At 41.5% G+C, this 22,619-nt stretch overlaps 1 protein-coding gene across 2 annotated transcripts in view; it reads right to left on the bottom strand.

Moving 5' to 3' along the window:
• Positions 1-22,619, bottom strand: part of WRN (WRN RecQ like helicase) — a 103,999-nt gene that overhangs the window by 71,640 nt on the left and 9,740 nt on the right. Inside the window, exons 2-12 of one of the 2 annotated variants that reach the window (XM_069978130.1) lie at positions 18,723-18,791; positions 18,149-18,264; positions 15,788-15,933; positions 11,732-11,880; positions 10,432-10,581; positions 7,735-7,807; positions 7,514-7,628; positions 3,448-3,730; positions 2,588-2,656; positions 1,895-2,033; positions 343-418 (exon numbers count right to left, since the gene is read on the bottom strand). In XM_069978130.1, the coding sequence (XP_069834231.1) occupies positions 343-418; positions 1,895-2,033; positions 2,588-2,656; positions 3,448-3,730; positions 7,514-7,628; positions 7,735-7,807; positions 10,432-10,581; positions 11,732-11,880; positions 15,788-15,933; positions 18,149-18,264; positions 18,723-18,740 (1,334 nt within the window). In that variant the 5' untranslated portion in view covers positions 18,741-18,791. The remainder of the gene's footprint in view (positions 1-342; positions 419-1,894; positions 2,034-2,587; positions 2,657-3,447; positions 3,731-7,513; positions 7,629-7,734; positions 7,808-10,431; positions 10,582-11,731; positions 11,881-15,787; positions 15,934-18,148; positions 18,265-18,722; positions 18,792-22,619) is intronic. The other variant, XM_069978129.1, reaches the window with a different exon arrangement.

Here is a 22,619-nt window from a genome sequence, read left to right as displayed (position 1 = left end):
GCAAATTGATTGCATAGCGTCTATAGAGAATATAAATTCCCCAGTGACTGCCATGCAAGGTCTGAGAATTGAATACATGTACTTTATAGTTCCTGTATTTCCAGAACGAAGAGAGAAGGGTAATAAAATATATACAGAAATGCTGAAATGTTAATGCTCAACGTGGTGCACCATAAGAATGATGCAAAAAAGGAACTCCTACTTTTTTTGTGTAGTCTCAAAAAAAAAAGAAAAAATTTGTAATAAAGTAATAATGTTCTGAAAGAGCTGGCATCACTGTGTTTAAAGGGGCAACATTCATAGAACACTTTTGCTTTTTGGATTGAAACACACGATACTTACGGCTTAAAACTTGAATGGCCGAAAAAAGTTTTCAAGCAAGTTATTTGATGCATGTTTGGTTCTGGAAGAGCTGGATCTTAAGTAAATTGGGGAGAAAAAAATTGATGAATGACTTATTATATTTCCATGTGTGTTCAACCACATAAAAAGGGAAAAAACCAACACGATTGTGCCGATATCATTCTCTGCTGCACAACATAGCTCTGCTGTGCAGCTCCCCGGAGCTACCAGGCACGTCTCCAGTGGTAAAAGGAAAAAGTAGCTTTATTCCACCACGTGAGGATAGGAGGGGGGCAGCAACTAGTCATCTGGGTGGGGGGCCAAATGTAACTAGTCACGGCTCTCTGCTTCTCAGTGCACTCTGCAGGGATGATTGACAGGCAGACAGAACTACTAACCAGTCTCTCTCTGCCTGTCAATCATCCACACACTGCATACTGACAGGCAGAGAGGCATGACTAGTCACGAGTGGCTCCCGCCTAGATGACTAGTTGCCGTCCCTCTCTCGGTGGAATAAAATTACCTTTTCCCTGACATAAATCTATCGCCGCAGTTGCAGCTAGTATGCTCCGTAAGCTGCACAGTAGATCTATACTGTGCAGTAGGGAACTATACTAGCTGACTGGTTCCCTTTAAAAGTGTTTTCCAATCTAATATTTTAGATTTAAAAAGAGGAGAAATCTCAGAATTTCCTTTATGACCTGATCTCTGTTTATAGTTTGTTTCTGGGGCCGGGGAGTCCTAGATCACAAGACAGTTGAGACCTGCACCTAGAGGACATTTATGGCATATCTTTTGGATATACAATAAAAGTTCCAGACAGAAATGTTATTCTATTTACCATAACCTATGCAAAAGACTAACTGCAAGAAATAAAAAACAATTATTTGGCTTAAAGGGTTTCTTTGGGGCAAAAACTATTAATGGTCTCCCATACACTATTCCTAGCATTGCAGATGGCTAAAGAGGAATTCTGGAATATCTTTTCTTATGTTGTACTGTTCCCGTTATTTTTACTAGAAATGTATGACACAATAAGTAAGTGGGTGTTACCAACAATGGGCATACCTGCCACTATCCAACCAAACCTAACAGTGCCAGCCAATGTGGTGACACTCCCCCTACTGGTAACAGCCAGGTTGGATATTTTCTCTTAGGTTTACACTTTTTTGCAGTCAACCACGGATCTGTTTCGATCTTTTTTTTTTTTCTTTTTTCTATAAAATTGGAAGTCAATGGATCCAAACAAATGCTTTTCCATGAAAAGTGGAAAAAAAGGTCATGAACCTACCCTAACAGGAACAGTACAACATGGAGTTGTGAAAGAAGATGTTTGATAATTCTTATTTCATGGGGAATTTAAGAATTTACTTAAGACAGGTCAGGAAAAGCTACACATCCTCTTTAAGGTGCATTGAGAAATAAGATTGTCCTGAAAAACAATAGAGTTAAAAATAACCAAATTACTAAAAGGGACATTTGTCCTTCAGGATACTATCTAAGCTTATGACTGCAAGTAAAAAATAAAAAGCTTTTATATGGCATTTCATACCCCAATCATCTTCGTCCTCCTCTTCTATACCTTCATCTTCTTCCTCGTTCACAGCATTGTCTACTTTACAATCAGGTACAAGCATTTGTGGAGAGCTCGTGGACAATGACTCAGAGCTTTTATCCAGGTCCTCCACAGTCTGACAAAAATAGACAGTTTTCATTATTATATAATAACCATTCTGATTAGTCTGGCCATACAGCTGACTGCGGTGACCAATAGACTTATTGTCATTACTGCCCTTTAACCACTTACAATGGGTTGCATTAAAATATACCCTTTTATTGTCTGCATGAAAAACATTGTTGGGTGGGTTTTGAGCGCTGGAGTTAAGAAACAATAATTTAGCTGAAACCTGCAGCCACTAGCCCTCTAGTAGCCCATGTCTGTGATGAGTACAAGCAAAGACAGAAACCATGTTAGGGCATGTTCATATTACGGAATCAGTGAAAAATTTTTAAGTGGAATTCTCGCCGCAGACGTCGCTTGAAATTCTGCCTGTCCCATTGCTTCAATGGGATCTTCAAGCACAATCTGCTTTGGGCGGATGGTAGATTGTGCTTGAGAAATCCCATTAAATCAATACGACAAGCAAAATTTCAAGCAGAGTCCGCAGCACGAACCCTGCTTGAAACTCCTGGTTGATTCTGTAGTTTGAATAAACCCTAAATGAGAAAAGAACAAAACTCCTACCTTGAGCATCTCAGTCTCAAATTCTTCATCACTATCAAACACATAACATGGTTTAGATTCTTCATCATCCTGTAATTTATTGAATAGAACACCACAAGAAAATGTCTTGGTAAAACAGGTAGGGGACAAATTTTATATACAATATATAAATACATTATCTATGTATTATCTAAAGTAAATTATAATGGTGGCAGCAGTCTTGCCTAAGCTGTTTTTAACAGCACTGGGTGACTGGGTGATGCTGGATATCTCCGGACCCTAATCTTTATGTGGGGCAGGTTTTTAAGTATGCTCTGTGACCCATGCAAAAGTTATTCTATAGCGAAAGGGAGACTGAGCTGCTACTTTCTCATCTTTATCTTGGTGTCACCTTTAACTGCTATTTTGTAAAGATCATGTGTGATTTTAGGATTATTTTATGATATAGATAAAGTAAAAAAAAATTGAAAAAACATAACCAAAAATTAAAAGGAATCATGTCAGCATTATACCAGATACAGATACTGCAGACACAGGTAGACTGTTAATATGGTGGTCAGATTAATCACACCTTTAGATTTGCTCATGGCCAGCTGTACACTTATTAAAGTACCGTTTTTCCTTATAGGCTCAAGTGCCAAAGAGGTGACACAAAGCTGCAGAATGCATAGCCTCCTCCCTCCTACACCCCTCTCCCGCTCTGGACCAGTAAGTTAGTCAACATATTTTCCTGTGCTAATTTATATGTTATTATTGTGGCCTTTTTTATGATAGTTACACTCCTTAAGTCTTCACTGTCATCAGAAAAGTACGTTTTGTTATGGGAGAAAAAGGGGAAGGTAATAGATGAAAGTCAAGCTTAGATAAAAGCCACTAGGTACCTCATTAAACTGTATCGTGTCGTCATTTTCTTCCTGCTCAATGAGTTCCTCTATAGTCATCCCATGCTCCCAGTGTAATGGTTGATCTTTTTGTTGAGTGTCTGTGTCCTCAGTACATGTGCGGCTTTCTCCCTGTGTATGGCTGTCTTTTACACTTGCTGAGTTGACATCACTTTGAATAGAACGTTCCTCTATGGCAACATTTTCCTGTTGTTTCGAGGCCTCTACAATGTTTCTTAAATCTTCCAGACCCGATGAAAGCGTAGCAATGATATCTAAAGCCCTTTAAAATAAAAGACAGAAAAACATTTTAACATCCACTTACTCCAAACAGTGTGTTTTCAATCATATCAATTAAGCTCTCTCTTAACACTCAGTTTGACCCTAAACTATGCAACCCAACACTGATGATGACTTCAAACTCTCCTTCCCTCAGTTCTTAGCCTGTTGCTTTCTCCATTCTGAACTTCCTCCCCCCCTCCCCCCCCCTCCTTTCCGAGACAGCTCAAGTAAATAGTGTGCCTACCTGGCTGTCTCTGCACTGTAATGCAGGGAGAGTTAATCACAGTGATTTCACCAGCAACTTAACCTGTGATTAACTCTCCAGCATAACAGAGTGCAGAGAAAGCCAGCCAGGGACACTGTTTACATTAGCCGTCTCGGAAGAGAGGGGGGAGGAGGGAGATCTGAGCAGAGATAGAGTGAACAGCTCACACACAGTTTTCTGCGTCTTCAGCAGAAAGCAGCAGCTCAGAACAGAGATAATAAGAATTGAATGAATTGTTAGTCTCCAGGAGGAGGGATAATTCAACATGTATTTTACCTGACCGGAATACCCCTTTAACTCCTTCATGACCAAGGTTATTGATCCCGGATGTCCAGGTCACTATGAAGCAGTGTCACCTCCTTGCCTTTTAAGAGCCATAATGCTATTATAGTTCCACCTACAGGGCTGGTTCAGGGCTCATTTTTTTTCACCACGATCTCTAGTTTTTATTAGTATGATATTGGTGTAAAAGAAAAATTTTGCCCGCTTTTTATTATTTTTTTTTCCTGATATATAATAAAAAATCAGCAATTCTGGCATTTTCCCCTCTTTTTGTTTACACTGTTCATCGGACAATTCCGTATGCTACGATATATGTGTTTATTTTTTGTACATATTTTTATTTTTATAATGGGCAAGGAAATAATTTAAACTTTTATTGGGTGGCTTATTTTATAAAGGGTTTTTTAAAATATATATATATTTAAAAAAAATTTTTACATTTTTTTTAACAGTTAAATTTGCAATCTATAGATTGCATATACTGATATATGCTATGGCAATAGCATAGATCAGAACTATCAGCGTTCTGTACGCGTGGTGTCCCACCACGGGTGTTACTAGTATGTTACACCCTCACAAAAACCTGTACTTCACGTAACTGTGGTAATGAAGCAGTACCTAAGTTTTGCCACAAGAGCAAAAGTTGCTAGAAGCCTACGTACACTCTCTCAGCACAGGTGTAACCAGGAAACCTTGGCCACTCTGCTTAACCCAGGTAACAAGGTCTGGGGCTTGTGTCAATCTCCTAGGATGGGTCACCCAACACTGGTGGGCAAAAGGTGGTATAGCGATAAAGGTCAAAACACGGGTTCAAGTAAACGTCTATGTTCAAGTCTTCAGTATTCTACTACTTCTTCTAAAGTTCCGTCAGAGCCCATTACTACTTGGGTTGGGACTCTCACGACCTATTCCTCTCTACTACTCTGAACCTGCAGTACAAACTTCTCTTTACAACTTGGGACTCTCACAACCTACTCCTCTCTACTACCCTGAACCTGCAGTACAAACTTTTCTTTACAACTTGGGACTCTCAGCACTCTCAGTACAAACTCCTCTCAACTACTCTCAGCTCTACTACTCTAAAGGTCATCAGTACAGCTTCTCTCTTGTCAAGTCTACAGTCCGCGATCAGCTATTTTATAAAGTATTCTCTCAGTACTCTGGACTCAGTGATTATTACTCAGGCACCTACACAGTAGATACCACATCCTAGGGTCATCTCCCTTTTCAGTGGGTGGCGGTACCGATAGCCCAGGTGGGTCATAACTCCACTCCGGACCACCGTGATAAGTGCTCAAGGGACCCCCTCACAGCCCGGCAGGTCGCCAACCACAGGGGAAAGGGTATAGCTTGCCACTCTAAAATAAAAGCAGGTATGCCTCCATACCTGTGTGCCCACCTGGCACCAGCTTCACAACAGTATAACTTCTGGGTGAGCTATATCTCGACCAACCAACACTATAGTGGCATCACACGGTACAATCTGGCAAGTGACTGGTTGAGCCTCACAGGAGTGCACTACATATATAGAACCTGCCTGAGAGCATATTCTATCCACAGATCGCTGATCCAACAGAATGGAGGTAAGTGTTTTACCCCCACTATGCATTGTGGCGTTTAAGGGATTAATGACAGGCAGCTGCATGACACACACATTAACTCTTAGGGGACACAGCCAGTTTTCATTTTTGCGTTTTCGTTTTTCCCTCCTCGTGTATATAAGGCCATAGCGCCTGCATTTTTCCACCTAGAGACCCAAATGAGCCCTTATTTTTTGCACAACTAATTGTACTTTGCTATGGCAGATGTAATTTTTGCCTAAAATGTGTCGGGAAACCAGAAAAAAATTATATGTGTGGTGAAATTGAAAAAAAAAAAATGTATTTTTTTTATTTGGGGGGGGTTTGTTTTTACTCCGTTCGCCCTGGGGTAAAACTGACTCGTTATATATGTTCCTTAAGTTGTTACGATTACAACGATATGTAACATGTATAACTTTTATTTGATTTGATGGCTTGTAAAAAATTAAAACCTTTTAAAGAAAATATATGTTCCTTAAAATCGCTCCATTCCCAGGCTTATAGCGCTTTTATCCTTTGGTCTATGGGTCTGTGTGAGGTGTCATTTTTTGCGCCATGATGTGATCTTTCTATCGGTACCTTGATTGCGCATATATGACTTTTTGATCGCTTTTTATTACAATTATTCTGGATTGGAAGCGACCAAAAATGCGCAATTTTGCACTTTGGGATTTTTGTGCGCTGACGCCGTTTACCGTGCGAGATCAGGAATGTGATTAATTAATAGTTCGGGCGATTACGCACGCGGCGATAGCAAACATGTTTGTTTATTTATTTATTTTTATTTATAAAATGGGGAAAGGGGGGTGATTCAGACTTTTATTAGGGGAGGGGATTTTGTGTTATTAAAAATACATTTTTCTTTTACTTTACACATATACTAGAAGCCCCCCTGGGGGACTTCTAGTATATGCACTCTGATCTCTCAAAGAGATCCATGCAGTATAGTTATACTGCATGAATCCATGAGATCGGTGTTCTATTGCTTTTGGCTGCTGCAGCCAAAAGCAATAGAATGCCGAGCTGGGATCAGCGCCATTACGGCGCAGACCCCGGCCCGGGATGGATGCGGGGATCGCCCCTCTGCAATCGCGCCGCAGGGGGGCGATCCCCCCACTAGACCACCAGGGATGGATATGAGCAAGTATTTAGAAGCAGCTGTCAACTTTGACAGCTGCTTCTAAGTACTTAATTAGCGGGCACGGCGATCGGACCGTGCCCGCTAATAGCCGCGATCCCGGGCTACATGCGGCACCCGGGATCGCGGCAGTTCAGAGGGGGGTCGCCGCGCGACCCCCCTCTGAACTCCCATAGCGGCACGAGGACGTTCAGTAACGTCCTGGTGCAGCTATGGGTTAAAAGCCCCTTCAGTTCAGGAATATATAAAACCGACAGAGAAGTCAGCCCAGTTGGCTCTAAGTATATATATATATATATATATATATATATATGTGTGTGCGTGTGTTCTTACTGCACAGGACTTGTGCAATAGGAACAATATATACACACATATGTATGGCTGATGTCAGGAGGTTAATATTCTTAGAAAACCCTATGAAAAGCCTCCTTCTATTATGGTGTCTTAGTGTAAAGTAAACAGTATATACTTCAAGTATTAAGCATTATGATCATACAAACTATGTATTTTAAACATTACCTTTGTGCATCTCTGAAGTCTGTAAAATTATCAGGGACTTGATCCACCAGAACTAGAAGCTCTTGTGACAGATTGTTTAACTTGCTTTTTACTTCACATGGTCCAGAATTCACTCCTATGAAACATATACATCTTAAAATACAAATTTTCTGAAATATACTGTATGGTACAACATACATGCAGATGACACACATAAAAGTTCAATACAGTCTAAAATTTACCTGTAGTGACAGATAAAGCAAGTTTCTCTTCTTCATTCATGCTGTTTAACTTTTGGTAAATCAAAAGTCCAGCCTACAAAGTAAAGTGTAAAGCCTGTATAAATGTAAGACGCATGCTAGCATATAAAATTTAGAGCAGGGAGAACATTACCGATTGTACAAGTGAGCATACCACTAATGCAGCCAATAAGCTGCACAGGGGCCCAGGCAGGAAAGGACATTAATATAATTGGCAGGATGCCGACACCTGAAACCGACATCGAACAGCTCCATTCATTGTGTAGTGGTGGCACCAGGGTACTAAAGCTCAGTACCAACTGAAGCCAAGTCACAGAGCAGTGCCACCATCACTACACAATGTAAGGAATCTAGCTCTGTTGAAAAGCTGATTGGCAGGAGTGTCTTCGGATAGGCCATCAATGTAAAATGCCTGAAAAACCATTAAAGTGGACCTACAGTCAGTGTTAGAAAAAAAACTACAGTGGTGTCTTGGATTATGAGCATAACTAGTTCCGGGACTGTGCTTGTAATCCAAATCCACTCTTACACCAAAGTAACATTTTCCATAAGAAATCACTGAAATGCAGACAATTGGTTCCACGCCCCAAAAATTATGTTTATTCTGAATAACATGTAGAACGAATGAAATAAACAATGAGAAACAGCTGAATATGTGATATTATAATTTACTGTACAGTATAGCAATCAACATGTGGAGTATAGTGTATAGTAAGGGCATAAACCTGAAAAAACAGCAGCAGTTTGTAGATATAGAATGGAACGGCAGATCCCCATAATGCAGTAGTCTAGTACAACAGGCTAGAATAGAGAAGCAGGGCTGCTGTCAGAGGTCTGTGTGGTCACATGACAGCAATGGGGAAGGGGTGTGTTCAGCATGGACCAATCAGGAAGCGAGAGTCACAGAGCTGTGCAGGAGGACAATGACAGAAACGTTTCTATACAGCAGTGTGAATGGCTGAGTGTAAGTGCAGGTACATTATAACAGCAGCAGTGTGTATAACTGAGTGTAAGTGCAGGCACATAGCAGCAGTGTGTATAGCGGAGTGTGAGTGCAGGCACATTATAGCAAGAATGGAGTGGATGGGAAACACAAGAGGTGACAGAGACTGCATGGAGCATGAAGGAATGAGAAGGACATATGTAGGAACATAAATGCAGCACGCTCTGTCCAGGGAGAGAGGGGTTACAGCACAGAAGAGATTCCTTCCACAGTCCACTCCCCTGATACAAGCCCCAGCCTGAAGTGGATCTGCTGTGATTTTAAAGGTGAGGGAGACTTCCTGAGTCAGAGTACAGTACTGTAGACCCTGCTATGCAGACCATGCTGCTCCCCCTCCCACCCAGTATAGGGAGCTCCTAAACAAAGTTATAATTTTGACATACAACAAGCTCTTCTTGCAAAATGCTCCTAATCCAAGATACTCTTAAATCAAGGTACCACTGTAATGTTATTATACCATTTTTAATGCATGCTTTCCCTGATTCCAAACCTGTTTTTATTTTGTTCATATTTTACGATTTTGTTGAGAACTCAGGATGTGATTTTTGGGATGAGGGGCATGAATCAGGTGGCTCACACTCCTCCTTGAACCTAGAATTTACATCCTTTTTTAAATAAGCTTAGGTCTAACACTGCATACACAAGAGCACTTTTTTAGACTGTTTTGAACTGCTGAAAGGTGCTGCTGACCTGTAAAGTTTTAATGATGAGCTAAAGGGAGCAATTACATTCAGGAGGCAGCACCGTGAACATAGAGTAGTAGAAACACATGGAAGAACTTCCCAGAATTTTATGGATGGAATGCTCCGCCCTGTTTTCCTGTTTTCCATCCTGGTTTTAGTTTAGACAGACTAAGAGCCCTATTACATGGGACGATTACTGTTCATTTGTTCATTTGCTGGGATCAGACTGAGTAAACGATCATAACTATCGACTCTCATTCTGTGTAATATGGTAATCAGTTTCAGGCACCTCTCGTCTGCGATCATTTATAGTTAATTGTTAAAAGCACAGTCTTCTAATAAGAACCTAAGCCTAAGGGGGAGTAGACAGCAGGAAAGTGTTACACCTAGTAGCCAAGGCTTTTTCTCGAAGATGTGCTGGTATTTTTGGTAATTCAAATTACTTACAAATATGTTAGAAATCCAAATGGCTATCAAATAGAGGGAAGGTGTTTGAAACAGAAGCCATACAGAGAGGTTTTCCAGGATATAACAATTGATAGCCTATCCACAAGATAGGCTATCAATAGTTGATCGGATGAGTTCCAACACTCACCGATGAGCACTTTAGCGCCTGCACTAGAGTGAGAACAGAGATGGAATAAGTTGGCTCTATTCTCTGTGTAGTGGCAGGGCCAGTGTACTACAGCATTGATTCCTATTCATTTAAATAGTAGCCAAGGTTGTAGAACCCTGGAGCCGCTGTTAAACTAATCCTGTGGATAGGCTATCAATTGTTTATTCTGGACAAGCCCTCTAATTTAACAGAGCTGCACTATAAACACAATCCAAAACAGAATTGATGTTTAATCACTTTTCATGCCTACACCATCAAAAAGGATATACTGTAGATATACAGATTGCATGAAGAGACAAAAAATTTACTTTTCAAGTTACAATTCTGACAGTAGAATGGAAACCAAACGGAATCTATTCAATAGAATGCAAACTTACATAGGCATCTGAGGCAGCATAGAGTTTCTGATCTTCACTAAGGGGCATACCATCCCAGTCACTGCAGCGCACAGAGTCATCTTTCAGAAGTTGCTTGCTGAAGAGGTGTTTGATTAAGCCATTCAAACTCCACTTCTCCTTACATTGAAGCTACGAGTAGTTAATAAAACACATGAGTTGGCTTATTTAAGGGATTTAAACTGTTTTGCTGGTCATACATCCCATGTACCAGCACACGTGCTTCATAAATAGCTTAGATGTAAGTAAGTTTCAAAGTGTGGTAAGCTACCACTGCAAAGGTCAAAGCAAAACTAACATTTCAATTGCAAATGTTACTGGTTAATCAATCTACATGAGATAAAAGCTGTGTAAGGGGGCATTCACACGTTCCTTGAATACAATTTGTACATGGAAGTAATGCATTGGACTGGATTCACGGACCTCCCTGCATAATGCATCATTATGATACTGGGATCTCCGAATCAGTACTGTGTCAGTACAGCAGAGCAAAGATTTAAACAGTTTCAGAGGCCATGGCATCATAATGATACATAACACTGGGAACTCCGAACTCAGTTTTATATATACGGATTGTGCACGGAATATGTAAATAAGGCCTTAAAGCGACTCTGTACCCACAAGGTGATGCAGTTATTGTCCTAAAAAACAACTTTTAAATTTGAAGCCCGTGCCAAACGGGAGTATCTGTGCCCTAAGTTTGCACCACCCCTCCGTCCCTCCTTCCCACCCTCTTTAGCATTAGGAATGCCACTGAAACATTTTCTCCATGCTAAACATTGCACAGGCCCTTAACAATCCAGCCCATGTGCCGGGCTGACACAGGTGGGGAATAGGAGGCAATCTGCCTGGAGCATTCCTAATGATGAAGAGGGTGGGGAGAAGGGATAGAGAGGTTGTGCAAAGTTAGGGCACAGATACTCCCGTTTGGCACGGGCTTCAAGTTTAAAAGTATTTTTTAGGACAATAACTGCATCACCTGCCGAACGGACCGCAGGACAGATCTTGGATTAAAAGCAGCTATCCGAAGGTACAAGTGTTTTGGGGGGTCAGATTGTGGGTACAGAGAGTCGCTTCAAACTCGCATTAAAAGTTTGTGGAGTTCATTTAGGAGCCTCTCACTTTTACAGAATAAGTAATGGATTTCAGCATGCCTGAACCTTTGCTCCAATGGGATATAGGCTGCTATAAGAGCTGAACAGGTCTTGAGTGTATGACAAACAGTATATCAGCATTCCATAGAATAGTATAGTAACATATGAAAAAATACAGATTTTTTTACCTTTTGATTTGCCAAATCAGTGAGTTCAATGAATCCTTTCAACTTTAGGTCACAGTCACTCAGTAACTTCCACTGGTCCCCTTCAATACCTACTCCCACCTTCTTTATAGATTCGTCTTCAAGCAGCTTCTTAAGACCCTTGGGAAAACCTGAGTGAAAGGTGAATCCATTTAGACTATAGGTAACCCTTGTAATCCATGAAAACCTGTATTCAGCATCTTCACCTTACCTCTGTACAGTGCTGTGTAAGCATAGGCAGTGAGAGCAATCACCACTTACGGTATAGAGGCTGTCAGATATTAATATTTATTCTTATATACAGTACATGGGGGAGGCTGCCCTGCTATAACCAGTAACTGTAGGAGTGGTGCCAAGTATAATAACTTATATCCCTGTACTGTTCTTCTGCCCCATGGAGCGGATACACTATAGTTTCCCATCTAAACTGGCTCCCTGCTGTTTCCATGCAACAGTGCAGACACTTTCCCACAGGCCCCTTTGCTTGTTCGTGCAATGAAAACCAAATGCCAGTACTAATGGGCCAGGTAAGGAAACGGCAGCGAGTCAAACCCAAAAAGTAACAGGTTATAGGGCTGGGCGATATTGGCCTAAATCAATATCGCGGTTTATTGCATATGTAACTGCAGTAACGATAAATGGACGATAACTATGACACGCCCCTTTGTAAGCAACACCCCCTTTTACAAGCCACACCCACTTGGCCATACCAAACTGAGAATATTATGTTTTTAAAAAAGTACAGTAACTCAATGAGCAGCAACCCAAACTATGTACACACCACAGGTCGTGTATATACAGCATACAGCTATGGACACACCACAGGACATGTATATACAGGTATATAGCTATGTACTATAGGGACTCAGAGTGTATACAGTATGATGTGTATGTAGTATATACAGGTTTATCTATCATCTATCTATCTATCTCCTATCTATCTATCATCTATTTCCTCTGCCTATCTATCTCCTATCTATCTATCCATCCATCTCCTTGATCGATCAATAGATAGATAGGAGATAGATAGGAGATAGATAGATAGGAGATAGATAGATAGGAGATAGATAGATAGGAGATAGATAGATAGGAGATAGATAGATAGGAGATAGATAGATAGGAGATAGATAGATAGGAGATAGATAGATAGGAGATAGATAGATAGGAGATAGATAGATAGGAGATAGATAGATAGGAGATAGATAGATAGGAGATAGATAGATAGGAGATAGATAGATAGGAGATAGATAGATAGGAGATAGATAGATAGGAGATAGATAGATAGGAGATAGATAGATAGGAGATAGATAGATAGGAGATAGATAGATAGGAGATAGATAGATAGGAGATAGATAGATAGGAGATAGATAGATAGGAGATAGATAGATAGGAGATAGATAGATAGGAGATAGATAGATACAGATAGAAGAGATCTAGATACAGATAGAAGAGATCTCTATCTGTCTCTATCTATCTGTCTCTATCTATCTGTCTCTATCTATCTGTCTCTATCTATCTGTCTCTATCTATCTGTCTCTATCTATCTGTCTCTATCTATCTGTCTCTATCTATCTGTCTCTATCTATCTGTCTCTATCTATCTGTCTCTATCTATCTGTCTCTATCTATCTGTCTCTATCTATCTGTCTCTATCTATCTGTCTCTATCTATCTGTCTCTATCTATCTGTCTCTATCTATCTCTATCTATCTGTCTCTATCTATCTGTCTCTATCTATCTCTATCTATCTGTCTCTATCTATCTGTCTCTATCTATCTGTCTCTATCTATCTGTCGCTATCTATCTGTCGCTATCTATCTGTCGCTATCTATCTGTCGCTATCTATCTGTCGCTATCTATCTGTCGCTATCTATCTGTCGCTATCTATCTGTCTCTATCTATCTGTCTCTATCTATCTGTCTCTATCTATCAGTCTCTATCTATCAGTCTCTATCTATCTGTCTCTATCTATCTGTCTCTATCTATCTGTCTCTATCTATCTATTTATTATCTATTGATCAATCAAGGAGATAGATGGATAGATAGATAGATAGATAGATAGATAGATAGATAGACAGACATACATAGACATACATAGATAGATAGACAGACAGATACTTGATAGGAGATAGATAGGAGATAGATAGATAGATAGATAGATAGATAGATAGATAGATAGATAGATAGATAGATAGACAGACATAGATAGAGAGATAGATAGAAGATAGATAGATAGATAGATAGATAGATAGATAGATAGATGAGATAGATCTTTCTATCTCTTCTATCTCTATTCATATAGTAGCAGCATTCCAGTTGGACTGTGAATAAATCTCCACCTTTTTACATTTATGTTGAAAACAGTGATGTTTCTGACCACAATCGTGGTCTTTTCTTAAGCCAAATGTTATTTGGCTTGAGAAAAGACCACGGTTGTGGTCAGAAACGTTGCTCTTTTTCTCATGTGTTGCTGAACAGGTTGGAGGATGTCTCGTGTGTTGTGTGTGCAGGGACGCACAGACAGCACATAGAAGACTGGCCGTGATGCTCTTACAGGCCGTGCAGGTGGCGGGGGGCACTGGGGCGTGCAGGTGGCGGCTCCACTGTGCTGTGCCGGGCCGCTGAAAAGCATGTGCTTGCCGCGGAAACTGGCTGAGACGAGAAGGGTGGTGTGCCGTGCCGGGCAGGTGACGCGGGGCGCTCTGACACGCCGAGAGGTTGGGAGACGTGGGGGCGGGCGAGTGGCGGCTCCGTTGTGCTGTGCCGGGCGATGCGGGGCGCTCTGACACGCCGGGGGGTTGGGGGACGTGGGGACGGGCGGGTGGCGGCTTTGTTGTTGCTGTGCCGGGCGGGTGATGCGGGGCGCTCTGACACATAGTGCCAGTCTCTTATGTGCTGTCTGTGCGTCCCTGCACACACAGCACACGAGACATCCTTCAACCTGTGCAGCTTAGGGCTCAGACGGGTAGATGAAAGTGAAAATACCGCAGATACCGTCCTGGCAAAGTTGAGGTCGGTTAACCGACGCCAGTGACTGTATCGGTATTTTCACGGTATACCGCCCAGCCCTAACAGGTTATCATAACAAACCAGGCACATGGGGCATTAGTAAGTCATTAATATCTCTCTAAAACAGGACATTTTAAAGCGAATGTACCATTGTGACCCCGGTCATCTGTGAGTCCATTCTAAGTGTGTCATTTAAGTGTGAAAACGAATTAATACCAGATGCAGAGTAACCACAATTAATTACACATGGAATTTCACCATCTCCTGACCTGATTTTCATCTCTTATTCACAGGTATGTGTGCATCTCCACCACTGGAACCCCCACTACTGCCCTCACCATCTCATTGATCCCAGAATAATTGTGTTTTGTTTTGGTATGTCTGTCTTTCCTCTCATCTGTATTGGCATTTATTGCACCTCCTAAACACTGAACCTAGTTAGTTTGTTTTCATTAGCTTGGTCTATCTGTTTTCCCTGTCTTCACTCAATTCCAGTCCCCACCCTCCCCATGTCTCACACCTGGTAAAAGTGATTGCTAAATCCCTATATATTGTGGACTCTGGGTCATATGTGACCCTGGTCATCTGTGAGTCCATTCTAAGTGTGTCATTTAAGTGTGAAAACGAATTAATACCAGAATGTGAACCAAAGGTAACACTCCTCCACATGCTCATCCCTGCTCCCTCTCTTAGCTCACAATGTTCATTTTAACTTTTACCTTCACTTCCATTATCCTCAAACTCTGCTTTAACTCTCCACATCCCACACCAAGTAATCTTTTTATCTCTCCAGCTCTTTTACCCACTGATCTCACCCCTCCTGTTATCCTTTTTCCATACACTAAAACCTTTACCTCTAAATGCTCTCAATGTCCACGTCCCCTCACCTACTCACACCTGCTGTCTCTGCTGCTTCTCACTGCCGGCGACATTTCACCAAACCCTGCTTTCACAGACCTCCCCCTTTCACAGCCCTGTAAAATTTTTATAAACAAATTTTAATAAATAAATAGTACTTAAACATGGCAGACCTGTCATGGATGAAACCTGAAACAGATAGCATTCCTCTTCTGAAGTGCACAACTGGATGAGGGAGACCTTCCCATTTTTCCCCTTTTTAAAAGCGGGAGGCCATTCAATGTCAAATCCAAGTACACCTTCTTTGGAAAGTCTCTCTCTGAAATATTAATTCACAGAAACCAGATTATGTGTGTCAAGGCATGAACTAATATGAGGACAGAGAATTATAGAGACTAGGAGGCTGTACATTTTCACAGCTATCATCAATTGGACAATTTGGGAAAAATTACAGGACTTAAAGCTAAAAGAAAAAAAAATCCTCATATTTCTCGATGTAAAGGTGGTGTAACTACACTGGTAAAAATTATTTGCTGTTATGGTCATTACCGGTTTGTTTGTTGGATTTACTGTAATGCATATACTGCTCTCTCTGTGAAGGGTTTGAGTTGACTGTACTTATTTGTAACATTAATAAAATCAGAATGAAAAAAATCCAATCTTAAAGTGACCTATTCACATGGCTGATGGGTTAGAATAGGAAACAGGCACAAATAAAAATCTGCATCTCTACAATGAACATAAATGTAGGAGGGGGGATAAAAACTTCTGGGATTAGAGTTATGTTGGGCTTAAAGGGATATTCCAGCAACTAAAAACTTATCCACAGTATTAGGGTCAAGTGTCTGATCTCCCCCCTATGATCTCAAGAAGTATTAGAGGGGACTGCCACTGAAGAAAGCTGAGCACTATACTTTAATATCTCCAATGGCTCCATAGAGATTTAATGGTTCACATGCTGACTTGCTACTCTATTCAGCTAGGATAGTCAGGTGGCCTTTCTTGAGATTGCGTGGCTTTCAGAGGTCAGACTCCCTACGATCAGACATTAATCTTCTTTTCTGTTGATAGAGGATATGTTTTTTGCAGCTCGAACATCTTTTTAAAGTGATATTGTCACCCCCTTTCTGTATGAGGACTTCTCTACACAGCTGTAAAGCTTAAATTCTGCAGTTTTCATACATTACTTTATAACAGATTTCTTGGTGCTAGGTCCTGTGAAAAATGTTTTATCGTCAGTGGATTGTGCCACCTGGGCAGGGCTTTACGGCCGCTGTGCCACTTCGCCCCACCCACATCATCGTTGTTGGCCCCTCCCTATCATGATGTCATCGTCATCTAGGCCCGCCCCCTCTGCAGATATTGGAATAGGCCAACCTAGAAGCCTAGACGGCAGCCGTTCAAATGGCTGCGGGGCTTAGACGGCAATGACATCATGGAGTGGCGCGGCATACAGTGGTGATGTGGGCGGGGCGCAGTGGCACAACGGTCCTGATACGAGAAAAAGCATTTTTCACTAGACCAAGCACCATGAAATCTATTATAAAGTAGGGTATGAGATCTGCAGAATTTAGGCTTTACAGCTGTGTAGGGAGGTCATCATAGAGAAACGGGGTGACAGTATCATTTTAACCATGTTTACTGGCTAAAAAGAATGTACCAGTACAAGTACAATGTACCAGTAAATTTTTCCTGGAGAACCTCTTTAAGACAAGATCCTTTTCTAGCCTGCATTTTGAATAAAGGTTGTAAAAGTTTGTCTGCACCCTCTGTGGTATGTCACACAGTGTGTCTTACATTGTATATGTATGGCATTCCATGCACAAAACACAGACTGAAGTACATGTGGTACACAAGTAAACTTAAACAGAGAATCAGGGAACATTTTACAGTAGTGGCCCCAAGTGACAGGACATTTAGGCACACACTTTTAGGCATTTCATGCTATATTAGAAACAGACATTATGGCAAGATTCTTTTATTGACATTTTTATAACGTATTCCGTACTCTTCGCGCCCTTAAGCTGCTGATTGACAGCTGTCTGCTTTTACAAAACAAGAATAAATAACTGCCAATCAGCAGCTGGTTTGCTGGTGCTCAAGAATATTCAGGACTACTGGGCTCACGCACATAATGGAGAGGACTACTTATTGTCCATGTTATTCAGGAGGATATCTCTGAATCAGCTGCACAGAACAATGTTAGTGATACATCATTTTGTTCAGATTCTCTGTAACTAGTTTATGTTACCTTAAATGGAAGATGAAAAAAATGGATAAAAAAAGAAAAAAAAAGAAAATTAATATGTTTTATACTACTACTAGTTTATATGTGCTTCACTTGCAGGCAATAGCATTGTTAATCGATGCATACCAGGACTAAACCTATCGTCCATGGTTGCATGAAAATATAGGAGGGCATAAACTGTTTCTTTGTTTTGTTTTATCTGTAAAAAAAATGTTTGATCTATCAACAAATCCTTTAATTTATTTCCTAAAACTGAAGCCTAAATTGGGCAATATGAAAGGCTTACCTGATGTACTCTGAAAAGAACGAACACTCCTTTGCTTCATAGCTATAGACAATTGAGCCAGTGAATTTCAGGAATGGGAGACTATCTTCTATTATGTTTTTCTTCCAGGCACAGTTCTAATAGAAGCAGATTAAATCTTCAACATTCAGAATAATACATTTCGCCAAAAATACCAGATTATCAATTAAAGTATTTGTGTATAATCTATCATTATCTAACCACATACCAGTATATGGGACTACTAACTGCTGAGCACATAGGGGTGTTAACTGCATTCACGTTTCTACTATATACAGTATTGTACAATGTCCTAGTCAGTCGCAAGCACAAAACCACTTACAAATCTTTGTTGACATGTTATCACTAAGGCTGTGTTTTTGCTGTCCATTTAACGTATCCATTTTATGGGGGGGGGAATGGATACAGTTGTATGCCATCAATTATTGACTTACATATATATAAAAGAAAAAAAACAGGTCAAACGGATTTTTTTTTATTTAGCACACACAAAAACATGTGAACACATTTTTCTGTATGTTACAATTAAACGGACCTGAAAAGCACGATTACTAACCGGTAATCTTGTTTTCATTAGCCCATGACAGCACCCCTGGAGAGGACCTCCCTCCGCAGGACAGGAAACCTGTGAAGATAAAATCTTGACACGCCTCTCCACACCTCACTTCTAAACAAGTATTCCAGCGGAGTGGAAATAGAATAAAAGAACGAATATATAAATAATATTTGGCCAATAAACATAATAGGGTAGGGTTTAGATGAGGGGTGCTGTCATGGGCTAATGAAAACAAGATTACCGGTTAGTAATCGTGCTTTTACCCTGACGCCCAATGACAGCACCCCTGGAGGACTAGAATAGTAATTCCCCCTAGGGAGGGACCACAGCCAAAAGAACCTTTAGGCCGAAGGACAAATCTGATATAGGGTTTAACTGCAACCTATAGTGTCTTAAGAATGTATGGGTCGAAGACCATGTGGCTGCCCTACATATTTGGTCTAAGGAAGCATCAGCCCGTTCTGCCCAGGAGGTAGCTACTGCCCTAGTGGAATGGGCCGTAAAATAAGCAGGAGGGGTCATATTTTGGGCTGTATATGCCATAGTAATGGCCTGTCTGATCCATCTACTAATTGTAGGCTTAGATGCAGCTTTGCCTTTGTTGGGACCCCAGAATTGGAGTAATAAATTTTGACAACAACGGAAACTTTGGGTAACCTCCAGATACTTAAGGAGGCATCTTCTTACATCAAGCGAATGATAAGTTTGTTCCCCCCTGTTTGTAGCATTGTCACAAAATGAGGGCAAAACAATCTGTTGATTCTTATGAAACTCGGAAACTACCTTGGGAAAATGAAGGTAGGGTTTTCATGATGACTCTCTCGTCTAGTATTTGAGTGTAGGGTGGATATGCTGAGAGGGCCTGCAGCTCTCCTACCCTACGGGCAGTAGTGATGGCTAATAAGAAGGCTAGCTTAATAGACAATATTTTCAAGGAAAGCTCATCTAGCGGCTCAAATGGCGGACTTGTGAGAGAATCTAGAACTAGATTTAGATCCCAAGGGGGTACTGTCACTCTCTTAGGGGGATTTAATCTGACTGCCGCTGTGATGAATCTTTTGATTAACGAGTTTTCTGCCAATTTATAGTCTAAAAAGGAGCTGAGTGCTGAGACTTGAACCTTAAGAGTACTGGGTCTTAGGTTCTTATCTAGCCCTGCTTGAAGAAAACTTAAAATTAGGGGTATGTTGGGTTTGCCCAATGGATCCTGTCTACCATCTGCGAACCTCAGGAAGGCTTTCCAGACTCTTAAATAAATGGAGGAGGTCACATCTTTCCTACTAGCTAATAGGGTATTAACAACATCATCCGACAGACCCCTACCTCTTAGAATTACCCTTTCAACATCCAGGCTGTCAAGTGCAAGTGGGGCGCCCCCAGATGCTTGACTGGTCCCTGGAAGAGGAGATCCTCTCTGTCTGGCAGCACCCACGGTGTAGTCAGTGAGAGCTGTCTGAGAACCGTGAACCAGGGCCTCCTCGGCCAGAAGGGGGCGATTAGAATTATCGTTGCTTTGTCCCCGATCACTTTCTTTATCACTCTGGGGATTAGTCTGAGTGGCGGAAATGCATAGCCTTTCTCCGTACCCCAGTGTAGGGAAAAAGCATCGACTGCTGTCGGATGATCCCGAGGGTTGAGAGAACAGAATCTGGGTAGTCTCCTGTTGGCTTTGGTTGCGAACAAATCTATTGTCGGAGAACCAAACCTTTTTATGACTAGGTCGTAGACTTCGTCGTTCAGAGACCACTCTGACTGTAGGAGATGAGTTCTGCTGAGATAATCTGCTGTCTGATTGAGGGAACCTTTGAGATGGACCGCCACAAGAGATGAGAGATTCTGTTCCGCTAGAGAGAAGATTTGTGAAGAAAGGTTTAACAGAGTCTTTGATCTGGTTCCCTCCTGTTTGTTGAGATATGCCACTGTAGTAGTGTTGTCCGAGTAAATTAATACATCCTGTGATATCTGAGGGGATAGCTCTTTTAGGGCTAGGAGTACTGCATATAGTTCTTTGAAGTTGGAGGACTGGTTGGTGACATGAGGAGGCCATGGTCCCTGGAGTAGATGTTGCTGGCTTGAGTGTGCCCCCCATCCCCATGGGCTGGCGTCTGTGGTGATTCTGACCTGGTGATTTGGAGACCACCTGACCCCTCTGGAGAGATTGGCTGGTTCCAGCCACCAAAGGAGACTTAGTCTGGCTTTTGCTGATAATCTGAACGTATGGTTCAGGGAATTCTGATTCCCATCCCAATTTTGGAGTATGTCGTTTTGAAGTGTCCTTGTGTGAAATTGGGCCCACAGCACCGCCGGGATGCAGGATGTTAGGAGACCTAGTACTGACATCGCACCCCTGAAAGTGGGGTAGGGGTTCAGAAATAAGTCCTGAGTGCGGCATCTGAGAGTGTCCTGTTTTGCTGAAGGGAGAAAGGATGTTTGTTGTTGTGAGTCCAGGAGGACTCCCAGAAAAATGCACTGCTGGGATGGGATGAAGTTGGACTTCTTGATGTTTATATTCCAACCCAGAGATTTGATCACTGAAGACACTTCTGAGAGCTGTTGATGGAGAAGAGATGCTGAATATGCAACTATTAAGAAATCGTCTAAGTAAGGAATCAAAAGAATGTCCTTTCTTCTGATGTGAGCTGTCATTTCCGCTACGACTTTGCTAAAGACCCTTAGGGCCTGGGAAATGCCGAACGGTAGGGCCTTGTATTGGAGATGTACCCATTGACCACTCAGGCATACTGCAACTCTTAGGAATTTCTGGTGGGAAGAGTGTATAGGCACATGGTAGTATGCGTCTTCCAAATCTATGGACGCCATAAAGCAATTTTGGTAGAGTAGGTTTATTGCTGACTTCAGGGTTTCCATTCGGAACCTCTTGTACATTAAACGTTTGTTTAAGTCTCTCAAGTTTATTATAGTCCTGTATGTTCCATTGGGTTTTTTCACCAGAAATAGCGGAGAATAAAATCCTTGGCCTATTTCTGCTGGAGGAACTGGCACTAAGACATTTTTCCTTATCAGAGAGTGGACTTCTGCTTCTATAGCTTGTTGTTTTATTTGATCTGACAAGACCCTGGTGGGAAGATATCTGACTCTCGGGGCGCTCTTGAATTCCAAGAGTAACCCCCAAGATATTGTGCTTAGTACCCAAGGGCTGGAGGACATGTTCCTCCAGACCTGGGCAAAGAGAGTCAGACAGCCTCCCACCGGGACCCCGTCATTGTTGGGGAGGTTTAGGTTTGTTATCTTTGGACTTATTAAACAGGAATCCTTTCCCTTTCCCTGAAACTTTAAATTTCCTATTGTCTTGTCGGGGACGAAAGGACTTTTTGTATTGTCTTTTGCCCCCTGAAGTTTCTTGAGATCTTTGATAGGGGAAACCCTTTTTTCTATCAGATGCTTTCTCTAGTAAAGAATCCAATACGGGTCCAAACAGAAATTCCCCATTACAAGGAATGGAACATAACTTCCCCTTACAGGCAATGTCCCCCTTCCATGATTTGATCCACAGGGCCCGTCTAGCAGAGTTAGATAGGGACGCTGCTCTAGCAGACATCTTGATGGCATCTACTGAAGCATCTGCAAGAAAATCAACTGCTTTGGAAAGAATAGGGAAATCTTCTATGATTTTGTAACAAGATGGATCATTAGACAGAGTGGATTTTAGATCATTCAACCAAACTCTGAGAGATCTTGCGACTCAAGTACTGGCCACACTGGTTCTTAGGGCCCCTGTAGCTGCTTCCCATGTTTTCTTGTTATAAAAGTCCGCTTTTCTGTCCATTGGGTCCGGTAAAGACGCCAGGTCTTCAAAGGGAAGACTGTTGATTTTTGCCACTTTAGCCACAGGAGCATCTACTGCTGGTGGTTTGTCCCAAGTACTACATTCACCTT

This window comes from Dendropsophus ebraccatus, chromosome 7, assembly GCF_027789765.1.
Source record: "Dendropsophus ebraccatus isolate aDenEbr1 chromosome 7, aDenEbr1.pat, whole genome shotgun sequence".
In the NCBI taxonomy this organism is placed as follows: domain Eukaryota; kingdom Metazoa; phylum Chordata; class Amphibia; order Anura; family Hylidae; genus Dendropsophus; species Dendropsophus ebraccatus.
Note: the sequence above shows the minus strand (reverse complement) of the source record. Positions and strands in the feature narration are given on the sequence as shown.